Here is a 22,612-nt window from a genome sequence, read left to right as displayed (position 1 = left end):
AATAGCTGTCTTGCCAAGTTGCACCTGCTCTGTTATGAGTTGATGTGTTCCCAGAAGGCACTATAGTTTGCTAGACCAGTTGGAAATAGAAAATTTGGTATTTGGTAATGGATAAAAAAGTTTTAATCTGTGAGTTTTAATAATTTATTTTAGTACAACAGGTGAATACAGCTACAGTTCAAGAAAACAAGTGGAAGTAGTTCCTTTTCAATTTGGTGAGTTATATGCACACAGCAGAGGCCTGTCAGTGGGTCCTTCCCAAACCATGCAACCAGTGGTGGCTGGCGCCCATTGGGACTGGTGAGGTGGAAAGCAGAGGGGCTAACAGTAGATGGAGTCAGAGCCAATGACAGGGAGAGCCAACTAATTCTACATTGCTGAGTTCTACAAGGGCAGCCTGGAGGCAAAGGAAGAGGAAGCTGACCGCCATCCCTCGGGCTGGTTGCAAATAGGAAGGCAGGCAGGTATTGGCACTTGATGAAGCAGTGCTCCATCCTCCCAAATGGACCAGCCTCCAATTAAAATGCAACCCCCTTACAATTGTTTTGAAACTACATAGAAACAGAAAGGGCACTTTTACAGGCCAGGGGAAATAAAGAGGAAACAAATAGGGAGGGAGGAACTGTGATGGAGCTGGAAAATGGGGTGGCTTCAGGAGCCACATAGAACCCCTGGATTACATCTTGGCCACCTCTGTCTTAAGAAGAGTCCAGTTAAATAGATTCCAGATGCTGCTTCCTTCATTTGGACTAGCAGAAACTTGGCCGTGGTGAGTTGTGCCAGGGAACATGTGTGTACACTCTCTCTCTCTCTCTCTCTCTCTCTCTCTCTCTCTCTCTCTCTCTCTCTCTCTCTCTCTCTCTCTCTCTCTCTCTCTCTCTCACACACACACACACACACACACACACACACACACACACACACACACACACACACACACACACACACACACACACACACACACACACACACACACACACACACACACACACACACACACACACACACACACACACACACACACACACACACACACACACACACACACACACACACACACACACACACACACACACACACACACACACACACACACACACACACACACACTAGTACTACTACTAGTACTAGTACTAGTACTTAATACCTTTGTTACCAGTACCTATGTGGAATCTGAATGAGGTATCAAGGTTTGACACTTGGACTGTTCCCTTGAAAAACTCACAGAAAATTAACCTTTTCTTAAAAATGAGATATTTATCAGCAAGTCATGTATATACATATGCACATATATGTATCAAACGGCTTACATAAATTTCAATAAAATATCAAATATACCAGTCAGAACAATGATCTGACCAGCTATATTGCAAGATATGGCTGTAGCTCTAACGGATTCCAGAATATGTTGATAATATTCATGTCTAAAAGGTTTTGCAACTCATCTTACCAGGGCAATTTGACATCCAGCCCAATGCTTGTGACAAAATCTAATTACAAAATTGCACATCCCATGTAATGTAAACACAAAGTCTTCCAAAGATAATCAGAATTAATGTATTTATGGCTATTTTTAAAAAGTTCATTAGTAGGACATCTCCCAGTGCCCACTTTGAGCCTCAGGAATATAAATTCCCTCCCCAGTGGTGCAGGATTTTAAAAATCTTTTTAGGGAAGGAGCTGGGATGAGCATGTTTGCTATACATGAGCAGTGGGGGCTTGTGCCCATTGGGGCAGGTGGGGCAGAAGGCAGGGAGCCCAACAGAAGGTGGAACCAGAGCCAATGACAAACAGAGCTAACTAATTCGAGTTTTGCCCCCATCCTCCTCCCTGCTGAGACTGAGGAGGAGGAATCTGACAGGCAGTGCCACCCCCTGTACCTGGCTGTTAGTAAGAAGGTAATATGAGAGCTAATAAACTGAGACTCAATCCAGACAAGACCGAGACATTGTTGGTGAATGCCTTCCCTGCTCAGATGGTGGATGTTAACCCTGTTCTGGATGGGGTTACACTCCCCCTGAAGGAACAGGTACGTAGTTTGGGGGTTCTTCTCGACTCTTCCCTGTCTCTCGAGGCCCAAGTGGCCTCGGTGGCATGGAATGCGTTTTACCATCTTCGTCTGGTAGCCCAACTACGCCCCTATCTGGACAGGGACGACCTCACCTCCGTTGTTCACGCTCTGGTAACTTCAAGATTGGATTACTGTAATGCGCTCTACGTAGGGCTGCCCCTGAAGACAATTCGGAAGCTTCAGCTGGTGCAGAACGCAGCTGCCAGACTACTGACGAGCACCAGTTGGTCTTAGCATATAACACCTGTCTTGGCGCGTCTGCACTGGCTTCCTATTTGCTTCCGGGCGAGATTCAAGGTGCTGGTTCTTACCTATAAAGCCTTACACGGCGTGGGACCTCAATACCTTGTGGAACGCCTCTCCCGATACGAACCTACCCGTTCACTTCGTTCAGAATCTAAGGCCCTCCTCCGGGTACCAACCCATCAGGAAGCCCGGAGGGTGGTTACTCTATAGATCTAGGGCCTTTTCTGTGGTGGCCCCTGAGTTGTGGAACAGCCTCCCCGAAGAGGTACGCCTGGCGCCTACACTTCTATCTTTTCGGCGCCAGGTAAAGACCTTTTTATGCTCCCAGGCATTTTAATTTTCTTAACCATTTTAATCTTTTAATCCATATTTTTAATTTTTGTCGTATTGTGTTTTTGTAGTGTTTTTTTGTTGTTTGTTTGTATATGTTTTTATGATTTTTATTATGATATATTGTATTTTATCTTGTTTGTTCACCGCCCTGAGAGCTATTCTGCTAAGGGCGGTATATAAATTGAAATAATAAATAAATAAATAAATAAGGTAGGCAGGTGAGGGTTGGCTGAGAGCAGACTGAGGCTGATGGGGCAATGCTACACTCGCCCCAATGGACCACCCTCCACTGTGTGAAAGGATACTTACAGATACTCCCCTTTCACCATTAGCTACAGTAGTTGTTTTAATATAAAGGGTACACTTGATGTAAAATGGGGACTAAAATCTTGTCAACTTTAAAAGCGCTTGAAGAATAGGGAACAATGTGCTCAAGAACGTTGGTACACTTTTCATTTTTCTTCTGAACTGTTGTCTGGTAGGAGGACAGGATCCGGGGTTCGATTCTTCTTCCAGAGGCAACATGTCAAGTCAAGTTCCACGTCAAAATTTCCATAGTTGACTCCACACCCACGACTGCAGCTGCAGAAATCCAACCCCCAAAATAGATTGAAATACGCATCAGGCAGAAACAAATTCAGTTCAGCAAGTGAAAAGAATTCGACAACAGCATACATCTTTACTCCCTCGGCTACTATTGCCATGATGGTTGGAAAACAATGCCAAAGAAACGTAGTTTGGCATATATTGTGGATTGCAATCAATCATGATGCATGCTGTTGAGCACTGCTTGATGTTGGGCTGCTGATAACTGTGGGATTCCTTTGTGTGCATTTTTCTGACTGCTGCCTGATCAGTTTTATTTTCCTATCCTTCATTGCTATTCTATTATGTTTTTGCAATGGTCATTTGCCAAAACAAATTAATTGAACTGTTTTATATGGATGTGGACTGCTCTGAGGGATCAAAGGGTGGAAAAGGAGGAGGAATTTAGAAAATAAAATAATGTGTTATAGGATTGTGGGGTTGGTCTGGATGACATCTGTGAGTCCCTTCTGAGCCTACAATCCTGTGCCTGTAAAATATGTAGTTTGTATTAGAGGGACTTGCTGGACTAGCCACACTAGTTTCTTTCATAAGTTAATAGTTCTGGCCAAGTCAGTTTCTTTGTTCACTGAAAGGGCCAATAAAAATGTGGTCCAGAAAAATTCTGCTGCTACAGGGACTCTTGCTGGAAAGTGATCCCCTCCCAGAAGTAGTTTTTGTATGTGTTAGTCAGAGGTGAAGCCGGAAAGACACAGAGAGGCTTGCTGTCTGTGCTGAACCTCAAGCTACGGCTTGGAAGATTCCCTAGAAGCCTAATGGAGAAGCAAGATCTGTTGGACTGTTAATGCGGAGAACCCTTCCATCTTACGCTCAGGTTGTATACGTGTGTAAATGAACAATATATCATAAAGACACCACAGTCTCCACTGACCTTCATTCCAAGGAAACCAAACCGTGGGTAAGCGCTGGAACCCCTGGAGGTCTTGCACCACTTGGCGATTGGGATGCACACAACAACCCACATGTTAAGTCCAAGCAGGCACACTTGCTCATTTTCAAACTGCTGCACTTTTAAATGCATGCCACACTCATCCCAAGCTGTTTTCAGTGCAGATCACACAGTCCAGATGCACATTACACATCTGTATTGGTATGGAATTGGCTACTGTTGGCTATCATAAGACAGGTAGGGAGTGGGTAAGGGAGAAGGCTGTAGCTCAGCGGGAGAGCGTCTGCCTTGCATGCAGAAGGTCCCAGGTCACTCCCTGGCATATCCAAGTAGGGCTAGGAGAGAATCCCGTCTGCAACCCTGGAGAGCTGCTGCCAGTCAGTGTATTGAGTTAGATGGACCAATGGTCTGACTCAGTACAAAGCAGTTTCCTAGTTCTCATGAGAGAAGACTCCTTTTTTTGTTTTCCTCTCCCCAGCCCAAACTTTCTAGAGAATATGTGGCCCTCCAGATGTTGTTGGGACTCCAACTCCCATTAGCCCTGCCAGCTTGATGGTAAGGGAAGATGGAAGCCGTAGACCAGAAACATCTGGAGGGCCCACAGGCTGCCTATCCCTGCCCGAAGTAGAATAAATTGAACATAGCCAAGAGGGTGATGTTGCCCATCCTTGGGCTATCACTAGCCATCCCTGGCTAGCTGTTCCCACAGGAAGCATTTCAATCATTGGATTATTTGGGCTGCCTGCTGCCCACCTGATGACAATAACTCACCGGTGACCAACAAAGCCGTTGACTGCCATCACTAGAAGACCAACTGCATAGTGCCAAAAGAAACACATGGTTAGGAAGTTCTTATTTCTGTAGTCCTCTTGATTCCAGCCTGGACCTCCCCATGGTGGATACAGGACAAATCCAATCTGATGGAGCCAAAAAGATAAGTCTATCAACCAGAGCCACAAGAGTGTAATATAGGGGTTGCCCACGTGGTGCCCACTGGTACACATGCCCACAGGATCCCCTCCTCTCCCCAATGAAATTAGATTTGAAAGAAGCTTCCATTGTAGGAAATTGAACAAGTTGCGTTATGTGCTTGGTTGTGTGGTGCCCAAGATTGTTTCTACAGTTTGCAAATGGACCAACAGACTCATAAAGGTTGGCAACCCCTGGTATAATAACTCATTAAGAACATCAAGTCTAGTATGTTTTGCCCTCTGAGAAGCCCACAAGTAGGACATGCACATGATAGCATCTCTGACTTAGTGAGTCTTAGCAAGTCCTCTGACACTATGTCTGCATGCACCCCAATACATTTAAATCACATTATTTCCCCCCCAAAGAATCCTGGGACTGTACTGTCACAGAGCTACAATTCCTAGCACCCTTAACAAACAACACTTCCCAGGATTCTTTAGGGGAAATAATGTGCCTTAAATGTATGGTGAGAGCCAGTGTGGTGTAGTGGTTAAGGTGTTGGACTACGACCTGGGAGACCAGGGTTCGAATCTCCACACAGCCATGAGGTGCACTGGGTGACCTTGGGCCAGTCACTGCCTCTCAGCCTCATGAAAACCCTATTCATAGGGTCGCCATAAGTCGGAATTGACTTGAAGGCAGTACATTTACATTTTACAAATGTATGGTGGTCTGAACAATCCATTGTGCAAATTTGTGATTTGCGTAATTGTTTCTATAAATGTAATTACCAAATCAACTCAAAGACAAACACCTAAATGGCTGATTGATGATTAATGAGAAACATGCAGCAAAACCACTTTACCACATTAAAGCAACAGACCAAATTTCAGACTACACTGTGGTGTAGTGTTTTTGCAAACCAAGACTGGAGGCACAAGGCACTCTTGCATCTGAAAAGGGTTGGGGCCAAAGTACACATGATGATGCTAAATGTGTGATGCTTTAATTGCATGAATCTTTTTTAGAACTGAAAATAACTGCTGCGGGTTAGGGGGGCAGGGAAATCTGACTATGATCATGACTTTGTTGCATCAGGTTGAATTTGTCCCTTGCTGTGGTCCCACCAAAAATCCCTGCTAATATGGCTATTTGCATGTTATCATTTGATGCCACTGGGAGCTTCCGTCCCAATGCAAATAACAGCTTTGTGTGTGTGTGTGTGTGTGTGTGTGTGTGATTTTCCTTGGGACTGTGGCAGGAAGGATATGATTAACTCTCCTCCTGGCTTGCTGCAAACCCAGTTCTGCTCCCTCTTTATGCAACTGGTAATTGGCTTTGTAAAAAGATGCATGAAACTGAAAGTGGCATATTTAGTGTCATGTGTAATTATGTCCATAGAGCGTGGTAGGATAAGAATTATCTGCTGTCAGAGGAGCTCACCTATGTTTCTGTGTGAGTCACTTGTCTGAGCATGCCCCTGGCTGAAAACACTGACTCATTCAGAGAGAGTATGGGCAGCCTCTTCTTCCTCTAATGCAATGTAGCAATAGAATTTGTTTCTCCAGTGCGGTCCGACTGGCCTGCTTTCCTTCCAGAAGAGCCAATTTTGCAGGGATGCAGCAAACAACCCCTTTTGTGGATGAGATACTTTGGATTCTGGATTCTGCCTTTAGTTAATTTTAGACTTAATGGTCTCCTCCCTACCCTTTTTAGATAGTAATGTGTATCATGTCACTTACTTCAAACTTACCCTGGCTGCTTGTAAGGATACTCCTGCTCATTTTGCTGAGTGAGGCCCTAGACTTCTGGCCCTGATGGTGCCACTGGTTCACAGCGGCCTTCAATTATTCTAATGCATTTCTCATGGCCACAATTTTCTTGTAGCATACAATTGCATTCTGGCACACAGTCAGGGGATTATTGATTGAAGCATACCATGGACCTGGGCATTAAATGCTAAACATGAGCATCTTCTCCCCCTTCCCCATCTACTCACCTGCCAAAACCAGGATCCTTGGAGAATGAAAAGGCTGGCTCTGAAGAGCTGCAGGAGGGTATGATCTCGTTGGAACACTTCTAGCAAGGCACAAAGGGCAGCTCCAAATATAGCGATATTCATGAGAGAGTAGAGGTGTTCTGTCAATATGGCATCCTTATAGTCATGGAAATGGAACAGGAAGCCTGCCAGAATCCAAACCACAGTTGGTGATTACTCAGGAGCATTAGCAAAATTGGACCTTCAAGGATTCTTAAATCAATAAGCATTGGGAAGCCAGCCAGCATATTAAACAGAGAATTCCCTTGGTTTTCTATGTATGCAGCCAAAGTCACTTCCATACATCTTCTTTGCAACCTGTTTTTGACTGTGGCAGCGGATAGTATTTTGAGCATACCACCCTAGCTCCTCATTCCATATATCCTGGGCTTGCCATGCTCTAGACATGCAATGCAAATGTGCCATTTTTACTCAGCAAGATTTGCACTGCGGCTCTCTGAACTTTGAAATGCTCTTAGCCACAGAATGTACTTGTGGATCACTGAAGAGTGGCTCCTTGTGTCTCTCGCACTGGGCTAGGATGGTCACTGTACTTGTTGAAGTGTACACAGTGTAGTTCTCAAAGAGATGGCTGAAGGTTCACATTAGGCTAGGGTTCATGATGAAGGAATTAGAGCTGGATAAAAGCCACCACCTTTATTGGGCCTTGTTCCCAACAGCAGAGGTGGGGGAGAGACATCTGGGGACATGAATCAGTTTACTTGTGGGTAGGAAGTATCTAAGCTATGTACACCATACATTTAAAACACATTATTTTACCCAAAGAATCATGGGGACTGTAGTTTACCTTTCACAGAGCTACAGTTCCCAGCATGCATAACAAACTACAGATCCCAGCATTCTTTGGAGAAAATAATGTACATTAAATGTAAGGTGCGCACACAGTCTTAGGTGGTCTGATAGCTTTTTCCAATTTTATTTTCTCTTTTCTTGTGTTCCAAGTGGCAAAGCAGTCTGGCTGCTGCTGTGCACTTTGAAAATGTGCCCATGAGGGCAGCCATCTTTTCCTCCTCAAGGAATGCCTCTGGGAACATTTTAGACCCATTTTCAAAGTGTGCAGTGCAGTAGCCAGGCTTCCAAGCTACTTGGGCCTTGAACACAGTTAAAATGGTGGGGGGGGAGAAGCCCTCAGACCACCTAGAAAGTTTACTCAGCACCCTCCTAAAGTCCTTCCTCCCCAGGAATGTCTGTCCCAAGTCTTTGGGACAGCTCCTGCCCCCGAAGCTTCAAACCTTTCGCAATGTGGAATGTTCTATCCAGCTCTAGAAGGTGGGTGGTTTATAACAAGATGCTATTGGAGGTTGCTGATTCATAGGGTCTGCGTAAGTCAAAATCAGCTTGAAGGCAAATACCGTAATAATAATAATAGCCAGCTATTCATTAGAGGTGGCAGAAGGAGAGAAAGACAAAGGGGTAACAAAAAGGGTTGTTCACACATTACACCAAACACAGGTACAACAAGTGTGTGAAAGAGTGTACAGCTCAACTATTGTGTACACAGCTACGCAGACCAGACTCATTGAACAGTACATGTGAATTACTGTAAGAATGTATAGCTCCGCTATTTGTGTACATGGGCACACAGTTGAATGTAATGTATGAACACCCCTAGAAAAAGAGAAAAGGCTAGGTCTATCCCCTTTTGGCTCTGGCCCTGCCCACTGCTGGCTTTGGCCGCTCCCACTGCTGGTGTGTGGCATTGACAGATACCCCTGACAGAATGCAGACCTCAAGTGAAATAAGGTTGCCTACCCCTGGGAGACAAGACTAAAGCAACAACATTGAAAAATAGTAGCAAGTAGGAATGGACAGATCTGTCAATGTTGATTTCTCCCAGGGTCTCTTTTTTCTAATCTTGAGTTCAGTTCACCCATTTCTGCATTAGTTTGCAAGTAATTCCCCCTAATATAATGAATTTTTGTATATTATTTTTTGTGCACACTTTCTCTTAATACATGCTTTTTCTGTACACATTTTGCGGCTGGAGAAATGCACCAAAAATTTAGAGAACTGCGAATTATGAATCATAGCTGTGTTTTGATTCATATTCTGTTTTGGAAAGTGCACATTAGGCAGGTTTGCTTCAAAATGTAAGCTGGACGCTTTTCTTCTCCATCCATTGTAGCAAGAATGCTTTTCTTGTCAAACTGCTAACATTTATACTTGATAGCAATTGATTTAAGGTTGAGTTCACGGAACAAAGCCAAGCTTTTCATTTCAACAGCCTTTGGAAAAGCGAGCTAAGAGAAGAACTGGAAGATCCTCCGTGGCGCAGAGTGGTAAGCGGCGGTAATGCAGCCAGAGCTCTGCTCATGACCGGAGTTCGATTCCAACAGAAGGAGGAAGTCGAATCTCTGGTAAAAGGGGTAGAGGTCCACTCAGCCTTCCATCCATCCGTGGTCGGTAAAATGAGTACCTGGCATATGCTGGGGGGTAAAGAAAGGCCGGGGAAGGAACTGGCAAACCCACCCCATATATACATTCTGCCTAGTAAACGTCGCAAGACGTCACCCTAAGAGTCGGAAACGACTCGCACTATAAGTGCTGGGACACCTTTACCTTTTAAGAGAAGAACCCTGTGCAGTAGTGGACCACCTGCTTTGCATGCAGAAGAGACGGTGCTCAAAGCTTGGCACCTCAAATTGAAAAGGATCTTGAGTAGCAGGGCTGGGGGTGGGGAAATACTCTCTGGAAAACCCCAGAGTTCTGCTGCTGCTTAAGATATTGAGAATATCTTAAGATCAGATACGGGTCAAGATCGTCACAATAGGGTGACTCAGTAGTATGAGGCAGCTCATGCACCTGGTTATTGCTAAATGAGTACATCAGAAAAACACTGTAAAAGCAGAACAAGCGCCGTATGAGTGGGGCCTTACTCTAATTTTAGCTGACGTATTAGTGGAACGCCGAAAAGCGGGCTGCCGAAAAGCGGGGCCCTACTGCTCTTTAATTCATTTACAACTATGCACATCTTTAAATTGCCTGTTGAGTTACACAAAGGCTGGAGATTTAAAAAAAAGCAGCAAACAAATAACTTCTAAGAGACTAAAAATTAAGCTTATGCTAGTTAAAATGGGCCAATTAGCAACACTGGATAGAGAAGGCATCGTCCTCAAAGCAGGGCTGGCTCTACCATTAGGCAGAATGAGGCCTTAGGTGGCAGAGCCCTCAGCTGTTCCTCCTTAGCCCCTCAGCCGTTCCCCTCTGCTGCCATGCAGCCTCTCTTGAGCCTTCTAAATGGACCTGCTGACTCAGGTGCAGCGGGGGACTCTGCTATCCCATTACCAGTGTGGATGTTGGCTTCTGTAGGAGGAACAGAAGGAGCTGGCAGGCAGAGAGGGGGGCCATTGTGTACCTGGCCTCCTGGCAGTAGCATCACTGGTGCATACCAGGATGGTGCAGGAGCATGGCAGGGATCTGGTAAGGGCAGGACAGGTTGGGCACATCTCCGTAGCTCAGTGGGAGAACATCTGCCTTGTATGCAGAAGGTCCCAGGTTCAATCCCTGGCCTGTCCAGGTAGGACTGAGAGAGGCTTCTGCATAAAACCCTGGAGAACAGCTGCCAATTATTATTACTATTATTATTTATTTAATTTGTATCCCACCCTTCCTCCCAGCAGGAGCCCAATCAGTGTAGACGAACTAGATGGAGCAGTATAAGGCAGATTCCTATGTTCCTATAGCCAACCCATCATATCCACTGGAGCACCCACACAGCCCTGTTCTGTCCTAGTAAGTGGTAGTGATGCTGGTGTGAGGAGGCCAGGTCCAAGGACCACCCCTCCTGGTGTGGAATGGAGGAGGGGATATCATCTTGTCCTCCATCTCAGTTAACAAAATGTCTTGGCAAAGTTTGGAGAACAATCACTGAGAAGTATATTTGGTTGAGGGCATCTGCTATTTTCCATCCTGACACTTTTGGCTTGTTCATCTTAACGCCTTGGGCCTTTTGCCACTGTGTTATTACTAACCTTCTGCAAACAATGCCAGAGCCACCAGGAGGCGATCTAACCCCACAGGCAACTTGAGTGGTGTATATATGAGAACATCCACCACGCCAGAAAAGCCATAGAACAGGTACATGGTCATATGCTGCCAGTGCATCAGCTGCACCCAGTCTTGGGTCTTGTTATCATAGAGAGAAAGGTGGGGTCCATCAGGGACAAACTGCTCAGCCAGTATCCCTGCAAGACAAGGCATAGTTTAGTAGTTCCCCTTCTTGCTAAGGTTTCCTTCACAGAACAAAGAACTGGGAGAAATTTTAAGGGAGACGTATATGATATAAGATGCAAAGGGGGGAAAAATAACAGCGAGAGTTCAGCAAGTGTGAGAATGACCTTTAACTCATACATTAATTGCTTAGCAAATAACAAGCCTTACTTGGATCTTTACAAATCACACATAGACTGAGGATAAGCCAAGTGTTTGCTGCTTTTCACACTGAACCTTTTCCTTCGATGACATAGAACTTTTTTTGTTGAAAAAGTCAATAACCCATGTTTTCCCAGCTGTTTGATTGGAAGTAGTTTTTCAATTGATTGGTCTTCCCAAGGCAGAGAGATTAGGCTATCAGTGGCTATAGCCACAGTTTCTGCTGTATGTCCTACCTCTTCTGTTGGAGGCAGTATGCGCCTGAATTACAGTAATCTAGCCTGGATTAGGGATGTGCTGGAATTCTGCCCAATTTGGATTTGGTACTAATTTGGTACGGATTTTGGTACTAATTCGGTACAGATTTGGATTTGCCGCCCTGGGCTCCTGCTGGGAGGAAGGGCGGGATATAAATAAAATAATAAATAAATAAATAACATTTCCATTAATCTGCTTTTTCTCTATCATTGCAGATCGGATTTTTATGTAGCGATTTTCCACAGCTGTTTTCAAAAATGGATTTTTTAAAAAAGCCTCTAGACTATTCATAATAATTTTATTGATATTTCCTTTCATTTATTGATATTCCAAATATTGATATTTCAAAATATTGATATATTGATATATTTAGAGGGGGGAAAAAGATCTATAAAAGCAGTGGCTAGCAGACAAAGGATTAGAGTTCAGTCGATGGAATGCTTTTCAACTGGCACTCGCCAGTGGATCCCATCCTTGGTCTGGATATAACCAATGTATGTGTCACCTGGTCAGCTTTCTCTAGATAGAGCTGTAGCTCTCACATCAGCCAAAGCTGGTATGCTTTAAGAACACAAGAAGACCCTGCAGGATCAGGCCAGTGGCCCATCTGTTCCAGCATCTTGTTCTCACATTGGTCAACCAGATGCTGATGGGAAGACCGTAAACAGGACCAGAGTGCACCCTCCCACTTCTGTTCCCCAGCAACTGGTATTCAGAGGCAATACTGCCTCCAAAACTGAAGAGTTTCCCACGTTCATTTGGAGTCTGCCATGACTTTTTTTGTCCCTGGTGGGAACTCCAATGCCTCCTGGAAAAAAAGTCATTTTCAGTGAAGGACTAAAAAACCGCCAAAAATCTCAGAGGTGTTGTTTTGTTTTGTGTGAACCTAACACACCAAGCCCTCTGTACAATTGCTTATGTACAGAAGGCATCTCGATGGCAGATGATTTAAACCAGTTCTGTTGATGATGTAATATTATAAGAGGGCTTGTGTTGCCACAGTGTCATGGCATGAAAGTATCTGGGGCCTATCCATGAGGTTGGTCTGAAGCTGGTGCAGAACATGGCGGCTAGGTTGCTTGTGGGGACAAATTACTGTCAGCATAGAACACCTTGCTTGCTGGATTTGCACTGGTTGCCTAATATGCTACCAAGCTATGTTCTAGGTGTTGATAAGTACATAGAAGGCCTTGTACAGCTCAGGACCAGGTTACGTGAGAGAGACCACTTTGTCCCATGATATATACCCAGTAGGTCTCTGCGTTCTGCAGGAGGGTTTCTCCTTAAAGTCCTCAAAAATCAGACATTTGCTCCACAGCAGCTCAGAGTAGAGGTTCCATGCAGTGTAGCTGCCCATGTTTTGTGGAACAACATTCCTATTGAGATACAGCAGGCACCCACTATCTGAACATACATATATATATATCTTGTGGAAGAAGGAGACAGATATCATGAGATGTAGTACCTCCTAGAGCAAAGAATGCTTTGGCTGTCCCTTCGATAATATCCATACACTGATTCCATCGGCTGGGAGGGTTGTCTGAATTCAGCTTTTGAAGAATGTACTTTATTGGGTATTTGATGGACCACCACAAGCCAAGCATCAGGAAGAAGCTCCCACGAAGGGTGTTGCCAGCGAAACTTGGCATTGTTGCGCTTGAGCCTTGAATGCAACATGAAAAAAAATCAGAGTTATGTCAGTGGCTTCGTTTATTATATGGCTGTGAAAACCTTCATCTTTCCAGTATGTCCTGGACAGCAACGACTGGGTAACTATGTGGAAAATGGGGGAAACATGAGGATAATGGGCGCACCTTCGCTGGCTGAAATCTGGATCAGTTACACACTTATGTGGCCCTCGCTAACCTGGTGTGCTGCAGATGTTTTGGATTGCATCTTCCACCAGCCCCAACCAACATGGGTAGTCAGTAACACTGGAAGGGCACCAGATTGGCAAAGGCTGCCTAATGGTCCTCCAGACTGTTTTGCTGTGGGTGGGCTGTGCAACTTGTCATTGATGCATTGTCATCATCATTTATTACCCACCCTCCGCCCGAATGTCCGAGGGTGGGTTACAACAATGTGAAAATATAACCTTAAATACAATTTAATAGTGGACTTATGGTGGATTTATACTGGACCGTCTGCACGTCATTCTGCTTTATTAGCTGTTCTGCGATGTTTCCCCAGTGTTACCACATTATTGCTATATGGAGGGGCACTCCTGTGCCACAGCACCACAGAGGTGGGACAAAACATCAACAGTATGGAACATTTGTGGTAGAAAAAGTGACAGGATTTCAGCAGGAAGCTCTGTTGGAAATGAAGAAGTGTGGCTGCCCTGAAATTTTTGCAGGTGCACACAGTATTGCGAGCGGAATTTTGTATAGCTGCCCCAATATCTTCATGAGCAGAATAATCACAAATCCAGAATAAAAAGGATGTCTAGACGGGCCCCTAGATGCACAGCAAGTGTTTGTGAAGATATAAGAGAGAAGAGTGAATGAGAGGTACACTGTGGACTCAACGATGGGGGTGGGGGAAGAAGGGGACGAAAGACTGCAGTGACTCTAAGGATATTTCCCCTTGGGGGTTGTAGAGAAATGTTGTGCAATGGCTGTTCTGCTGCATGCAAGTGTACTGTGATGCTGCAAAGGAGAAAAGTGCAGACATTACAGTTGAGTGAAGTTCCTGAGCTTGGCCTACAGCTAACTTAACTGCATGTGGGGATGAGTGAGGGGAAGAGTGTTCACAGCCTGCAAAGGTGTACCCACTTTCATCAATGCTTTTTTTTGGGGGGGGTGCAGGGCAAAGTTTGCCCATTGAGTGGTGATGCTTCTCACTATCTTCCACCACTCTGCAGTGTGCAGTGCTGGAAGCTGCACCAGGGCCTGGCAAGCTGCGCCAGGGGAGTGATAACCTTTGACCTGCTTGTCGCCCTCCTTCATGGCCAACATAATTTCAGTTTTCCGACACTTTCATAGAGCAGGGAAGGCGGCTTGTGGGCTTCCTCTGGTGATTGCCGACTTTTACACTGTGTTTATGTATATGTTTATATATATGGATATGTTTATGTATTCTGCTTTGTAAATTAATTTGATATGTTTTTTGTTGTACCTTGTGTATTCTGTTGTAAACCGCTTTGAGATCTTTTAGATAGTAAATGGTCTATAAATGGAAATTTTTAAAAAATGAGAGTTGCACACTTGTCTAAAAAATATGGGAACTCTGCTCTTCCAGTGATACGAATTGTCCAAGATTGCCTTGGAAGGTGGTGGAGTCTGCTTCCTTTGAAGCTAGATGGCCACCTAGATAGCTTTCTTTCTTTCTTTCTTTCTCCCACTAGCATGCATTTCCTGTAACGGCAGGGGCTGGCCTAGATGACTTTTGAGGTCCCTTCAAAATGGATGGTTCTGAAGCTGTGCAGCACTGTACCAGAAGACGAGGGCTGCCCTATTGCTTAGACATCTCCTTCCTATCATACTGCAAGTAGTAGAAGACCAAAAGTTCACTGCCACAGATCACTGTGGTGAAGCTAACGGTGCGGGGACATACATACTTATGCCCATAATGCTGACATGCATTGTTCACTACCAACATGTGAAATTTGGAAGTCTTAACAATGTGAAACACTGGATGGCCCGCTGTTGCCTTTCAGGAGTTTCGTGAGGACTTTTATGTTGACAGGCCTATTTAGTTGTTTAAACTATTCTGGGTTAGCCAGGCATTTTAATAATTATTTTGTACTGTTTAAATGGATTTTCATGTTTCATTGTTTATTGTTGTACACCACCCTGGTATTTTATGAGATGGTGGAATATAAATACTTCTACAAACAAACAAACAAACAAACATTTTCTATTGCCCATAGCCAATGCCTATAAGCCAGGATAGCGATTTGTGGCTTTCCAAGATCTTTGTTTCCCCATTGATAGTATGGTTTGGTCTTATATTGTTCTTATAATAAACATGTAATTAAAAAACAATAATGCAGGGATGAAATTGAGGTACATTTGTCACACACACACCCCGAGACCATTTGGCACTCAATCTGATTTTCTGCTTTGAGTTTTATTTATTGTTTGGCTTGGCTTGTAGTTATTATAAGGCCTAAAAAATCATAATCACAACAACCGTCTTTCAAACATACAGATTCTCTGTGCAATTTAATCTTGAATATGTATACCTGCTGCCTGCCAAGTGGGTAACTTACTTTCAGTAAGGATTGCATGTTTTCCATCTGCTTAGCCTCACTCAAGGGTATGTCTCTGTGTTAACCTTTCCTGAATAAATGTTTGCCCCTTCCTTACTTAAAACCTTGCCCCCCTTTGAAATGGCACCCTCTGCTGCTTTCATCAACCAAAACCAGGAAGCCACTTTATACCTGAAAGCTCTCTCTACGATTATCAAAAAAAAAAAAAGGGCAAAGTCTTACGGTTGTGGCAATGGAAAATTGCCCATGATTTAGGAGAGCAGAAGGAAGCCACCAGGTGTTTCACAAGAGAAAGAAAACATCACTCTTGCAGCAAGTAGGACTGTGCACTTCCTCTCCAACCTGGCAATTAATTAGGTGGGTACCAATACCACAGCCAGGCTCAAAATCCTATTTAGCTCTTTCAGTATTTGAGCTGCAGTGTCAAAAAACCATGACAGAGAGAAACAGAGAAACTAAACCGAGAACTGGGGACATATGACAGAGACTTATACACAGATCTCTTTAGGGAACACATTTTCACTTTTAGGATGCTTTTAGATTACAAAACAATGGTGTTGGCATAAATCCAAGATTACAGTGGAGTCATCGCTATGATATTGTAACAGTGACACCAACAGGGTGCTTGATGTTATCACACCTGACTGGGGAAAGCACAGGTGTATACCACTGGGGTTCTATCCCTCAACTTGGAATTAAAGGCCGAACTGCTTGTGGCCAGTAGTGACTGGTGGCTCCATGTCACTGGGGAAGTGGAATCTGCTCCAGGTTTTAGTCTGAACTTTCAAGGAACTGTCCAAGGTGCTGAAGGGGTTGCCAACCTTTATGAGTCTGTGGGTCCATTTGCAAACCGGAGATACAGTCTTGGGCACCAAACACAACCAAACACATAAGGCAGCTTATTCAATTTCCTACAAGAGAATGATTCTTTCAAGTCTAATTTCAGAGGTCAGAGGAAGGTACCCTGAAGACACCAGGGAAGGCCTCTGTGGGCCCATGTGTACCAGTGGTGGCTCCATGTCAGTGGGGCCATGGAATCTGCCCTGGGTTTTAGTCAGAACTTTCAAGGAGCTTTTAAGCACCTTGGACAGCTCCTTGAAAGTTTCGACTAAAACTCAGAGCTGATTTCATTGCCCCACTGACATGGAGCTACCAGCTGCCATGTGCAGATGGATCATTGGACTCATGCTCTTGATCCTTACACCCAGTGAGAAAGTGGGTTGTATGAAAAGAGAAAATCTGGATTAAGTTTGAAGGTCTCTGGTAGTGCTTCCCAGGCGTGTATTTGTCCAGGGTCCAGGGAGATATTACACCCCTCACCTTTTTTGGGAGCAGGTTCCTGGCAGGGTCCCTATGTCTCCAGCATCCTACAAGTCAATCAGCATGAAAGGGGAGTGTGTTAGCCAACAAGAAGGGTCTTCTAAAATGCGTCCTTGTCCTTTCCTGATGATTGGAGTTGATCAGAATGTAAGGAGGTGAGTCAACCACTGAGAAGACTCTTCTCAGTAGCTAACATTCCTCTTTCATGCTTGTTTGCTCCTAGGGATATCTGTTGTTGTGGGAGAAGGCATTCACAAGCATCTCATTCTCAAGCCAGAGGCAAAAAAAGGGGGAGGGGGCGTGGCTGTGTCCCTATACTATACTGGTGCCACTATACTACTGGTGCTACCTCAGCCTCTTTGGCAATTGAGAAGATATATGGAACTTCTGATGACGTGGAGCAACTGAAAAGTGGGGGGAGGGAAAGGAAGGATATTGTCTGAAAATTTCAGTCACGGAGGGGGAAATGTCATACTAGGGGAAGGGGGGACACAAGTCAAGTGACCAGGCAGGAGCCCTGGAAGCAATTCTTCCTGGGCTGTGTACAAACCATATATTTAAAACACATTCCCCACCCCAGAAAATCCTAGGAACTGCAAATGGTTAAGAGTGCTGGGAATTGTAGTTTTGTGAGGGGTAAACTACAGCTCCCAGGATTAATTTTTTGGGGTGGGGATGTGCTTTCAATGTATGGTATGTAGGCAGACCTGGCCTCATCTGCTTTTTCTGTCTCCATATCCTGAGTGTTGAGCATCTGGGCAAACAGATTTCCAGTTGCTGTGCTGGGTGGGTCAAGAAATGGGCAGGCAGAACTGGAAAGTGGGAAACCTAAAGGCAGAAAGTGTTGCCAAGAAGTTAAATGAAGGTGCAGTCACTTGTGCGGATATGGAAAACCTGAGTCATGTAATAGAGTGTTGGGCCAGTTGCTCTCCTAGCCTACTTCACAGGGTTAGGAGGACAAAGCAAGCTGCCCCTACCCATGCACATCATTTTGAACCGTGTGGCAAAAAGGCAGGAGTATGGCAAGGGGATAAAGGGGTCAAATGCTTCCTCCCTATGCCCTCTGGTCTGATACTTCTCTGGGGCTGCTATTTGCAGTTGGTTTTTAAAAAGTGCATGTTTAGTTGCTTTCATGCAATTAATGTCATGTCTCATTCAGCCTGGCCCAAAGAATAAATGAAAAAGTAGTAAGATGCATTGTCAAAGTGATCGTTGTCAGACCTAAACTGAAAACTGAGGATGCAGCAGCAAGAGACACAAATTCCTCTCTTGAGGGATGGCATTTTCTGAAAATTCCAATGTCAAGCTTCTCAGCATTGATTTTTTTCCTAATTCCCATCTTGCTCTTTGATCACAATGAGAAGCGAGTGATTTTTTCACTGGTTCTACTAAATATATAAACAATTCTTGTATTATATATGCATTATTATATGTATAATATTATATGCATATTATACACATTTATGCTCCAGGTTTCCTAATATAACCAGCATGTAAACAGATTCATATTAAAATACATATAAGCTGTATAAAACACACATTAATATTTATGAAATTATGCTGCAGAAATATAGTATGGCATGGGGCTTGACATTTTTATGTGTGTGTGTGTGTATTTATGGTGTGTATAATATTGCTTAGAATTAGTTGGGCTTTTTAATCAAAACAACCAACCATGCAGGGGCAGCTTGGAGACAAGTGGGCATTTGATACAAGCGATGCAGGCAAAGATCAACAGGGTTGGAACGGCCAAATTCTGTGTGTAAATCTGTGCAAAACATATTCCTCCTCTGTCTGTGCCCTCTGATGTTCAGCACTTTGTAAGGAACTGCCTGACAGTCAAACTCATGTTGGGGTGCCATGCTTAAAATAAACTCGCCCCATACATTTGTATCAAAAGCAATTCAAAGGCTGAAAAATGGAAACTGGTAGGGAAAAGCTAGTGATTCCCTGCATCTTGTTTTGCCTCAGCTGTACTAAAGTAGCCAGAGGCATCTGCTTTCATCCTTGGGATATCTGGCTCACGTTTTCCAGCCAGAAGCATTCTAGATCTTGAGAGTTCTTAGCTGGCTATTCATGTTACAGTGAAGACATGAAATAACTTCGTCCCTGCCACGAGGACTCCCAGACCTGAGGCTCTTCTGGGTGTTTCGTGAGCATTCGTCCTGATTTGCTTGCTCAGGTTGTCTGTGGAGGTTAGACGACGTCTGCTTTTTATCGAGCATTTGATCTGATTTGTTTGCGGGGAGGCTATGTGACAATGAACATACCTCCTGATCTGCTTACGGCAGTGGAGGCTGTTCCATTAGGGCAAGGGAGGCACATCAACCTCAGTCTGCTCTCAGCCAGCCCTCACTTGCCTACCTCCTTACCTAAAACCGGTCCAGGGGGTGGCCCTGTCTGCCAGCTTCCTCCTCAGTCTCAGGGTTGCCCCTGTAGATCTCAGCAGGGAGGAGGATGGGGACAAACCTAGAATGAGTTGGCTTTGCCTGCCATTGGCTCTGGTGCCACCAACCAGTCACAGTGACCAGCCATCACTGGTCTGCAGGTTGTCTATATGTCTTCCCGTTAATCATTCCTTCATCCCACAACTTTTCAGTGCATTTCCCCTGTCGCTTTCCTAACTGCAAAAAGTCAGGCTTTTTTAAAAGCAGTTTTGTTGCAACAGAGTGCTTTAGTTGCAACAGAGTGCTTTGGGTGGCCCCCAAATTATGGAATGATCTGTTTGACAAGGTGCGCCTGGTGCCAACACTGTTATCTTTTCGGCGCCAGGTCAAGACTTTCCTCTTCTCCCAGGCATTTTAGCTTGTGTTTTATATTGTTTTAAAATTTTAAATTGTGTTTTAAATTGTTTTTTAAAATATGTATTTTAAATTGTATTTGTTTTTAGTTACTGTAAACCCCCCAGAGAGCTTCAGCTATGGGGCAGTATACAAGTATAATAAATAAATAAATAAAATATAAAATAAATAAGTCTATTTTAATTGCACAACCTCAAACTTCCAGTATGCACCTGAATCCTTCCTGCAAAATACTGGCAGTCTGGAGATAGCCCACAACAGAGAAGCAAAAGGGGGTTAGAGGGAGTGGAAGAGGATCCTTCATAAAGGCTCATCATGAAATATCCACCCCGTTATCTAAAATGAAAATCCTCAAAAGAATTGTGTTTGGCTGGAAAAGAATTTGTCTTTGGAGAATTCACAAGAACTACATTGACATATGAAAAATGAAATGGACTGCCTTCAAGTCAATTCCGACTTATGGCGACCCTATGAATACGGTATTCAGTGGTAGTTTACCATTGCCTTCCTCTGAGTCACCCAGTGAGCTTCATGGCTAGGGGGGATTTGAACCCTGGCCTCCCACGTTGTAGTCCAACACTCTAACCACTACGCCACATTAGCTCTCTACATTGACATATAAGCAATCCTAAAACCATCTGTTCAGAGTCTAACCAAGGCGCTCATGCATCCAGTGAGAAAAGCCCTGACACATAAGACCAAAGGTTTATTCTAGAGTTATGGGACCATCCATGACTGGCCATTTCATTTATTCTTTGTATATATTAACAGCAATCTCAGTCCTCCAAGAGCTAGTCCTTATGTAGTCATAATAGCACCATCCGCACACAAGAGGGAGGTATTGGCTAGTTCAGGGAAACGAAAGGTTGCAGAAGTAAAAAAAAAAGTTTCCCAAACCAAATGGAGGGTTCTCCCCCCCCCCAAATAAATCCAACTAATCTTGAGCATGCTCTGTGGCTATGGAATGCTAACTGATTGTGTGTGTGGGTACAATAAACCAGGGAAAATGGAATGGAGTATCCTGAACAGGAACACTCCACACTGCAACATTCTGTTGCAAGTCCCACTTGTTTCCCCCAAAGCCTTCAGAGAGCTCAAGGTTGTGTACAAAGTTTGCCCTCCTCCCCACTTTTATCCTCCCAACAATCTTTTGAAGTAAGTTAGGCTGAGAAAGAGAGAGAAAAAGAATGAGTGAGTGAGAGAGAGAGACCGAGATCATCATCCAGAGAGCTTTATGTCTGGATGAGAGTTTGAATAGGGCTGGATTAAGACATGTTGAAGCCCTTAGCTATTTCAAGGGTAAGAGGCCCCACATCAGTACCAAAAAGAAGCAGTGTATTATTCTAACAGAAAGGACAATTAAAATAGAAATAATAAAAAATATTTTTGTCATATCAGAACAATAATGTCTGTTTTTGAGTTTGCTTCCCGTTTCCTTAATTTTTTTAACCAGTTACACCAAACTTGAAATTTAGTAATTTTTATTTATTTATTTAGAGGTCTGAAGCTGTAGCTTACTTAGCTTGTGCATAAATCCAGCAGAGATCTCCCCGGTCATAGTCTGGCACTCCAGCCATTTGCACCAGGGTAGCTCTGATACCTCTGGGAAACTCACAAGCAGAACATGAAGGTACAGTCTAAACATCAGTAGCAACAGATGTGCTACTGCGCTGGAAGCTGTGCAGCTTCAGTCCCTGCCCATTCCTCTTCTTCCTCAACCAGATTATGTTTCAGAATAGCAGCTCCATAAGGACATACATGATCATACACTTCCCTTCCAGGAGGGCACAGCAGGGTACTTACCGGTGTTGTGGCTACTTCGTTTATGAAGGCCCAGCTGATCCTGTCCAGGTCACACTCAGAGGGTGAACTGCAGCAGGCAGGTTCATGGAGGAGTAATTCACAGGAAAGGGGAGGAGCAGAGCAGGGAGGGTGCTGTCCTGCTGAGTTCTCCACCCTAAACATCCTTTAAACCAGTTGGCACACTTTCATAATTAGAGGTACCTTTTGGAAGTTGCTTAGTAAAGTGTTCAGGAGACCAGTCAAATTCCAATCATTCAGTCACCTAAACATTCCTTTGGATGGTTTCCTTTGACATGTCACATGCCAGGTAACCCACAGGAGTGGCAGCAGCATCCTGGAAAACGAACATGGCTCTGATGCGGTTCTCATCAGCTCAGCCTCCTGCAAGTCTATGCCCCTCAGAGCTGGTTTTTTCCTCCTCATACAGTGTTTTTGTTCAGTTTGCTCAGTAAAGTGTTACCAGGACTTTTCTCTCTGGACTCTGTGTTGCTTAAGTGATTTTGGCACTGAGCACATGAGTCTCCTACAGCAAAGGGTTTCCATTGGCCACACCTAGAGGGGGCATGGGCTGTTCTGCCAATCAGTTGGAAATCGCTTTGAAGATAATTTTTTAAAAATGCACTCAAGCTGATCCCACCAGGTTTTCAAGTAAAAAAGGGTGGGGTTTGACTAGCGTCATGTGTCCCCGTTTTCAGAAAAGTGAGGAGGAGATGCACTGGAACCGGTAGAA

General features: G+C 44.2%; 1 protein-coding gene across 1 annotated transcript; it reads right to left on the bottom strand.

The window, feature by feature from the left end:
- Positions 1 to 1,080: 1,080 nt before the first annotated feature.
- Positions 1,081 to 21,966, bottom strand: LOC133368667 (transmembrane protein 45B-like). The gene is made up of 6 exons (XM_061593164.1): positions 21,883 to 21,966; positions 13,211 to 13,408; positions 11,088 to 11,300; positions 7,057 to 7,241; positions 4,917 to 5,062; positions 1,081 to 3,232 (listed from the first exon to the last, which is right to left on the bottom strand). The coding sequence occupies exons 2-6, from the start codon at positions 13,392 to 13,394 to the stop codon at positions 3,103 to 3,105; spliced, it is 858 nt and encodes a 285-aa protein (XP_061449148.1). The 5' UTR covers positions 13,395 to 13,408; positions 21,883 to 21,966; the 3' UTR covers positions 1,081 to 3,102.
- Positions 21,967 to 22,612: the final 646 nt, after the last annotated feature.

Source organism: Rhineura floridana, chromosome 12 (assembly GCF_030035675.1).
Source record: "Rhineura floridana isolate rRhiFlo1 chromosome 12, rRhiFlo1.hap2, whole genome shotgun sequence".
Taxonomy (NCBI): Eukaryota; Metazoa; Chordata; class Lepidosauria; order Squamata; family Rhineuridae; genus Rhineura; species Rhineura floridana.
The sequence above is the reverse complement of the archived record's forward strand: the minus strand, read 5'-3'. Positions and strand labels throughout refer to the sequence as shown.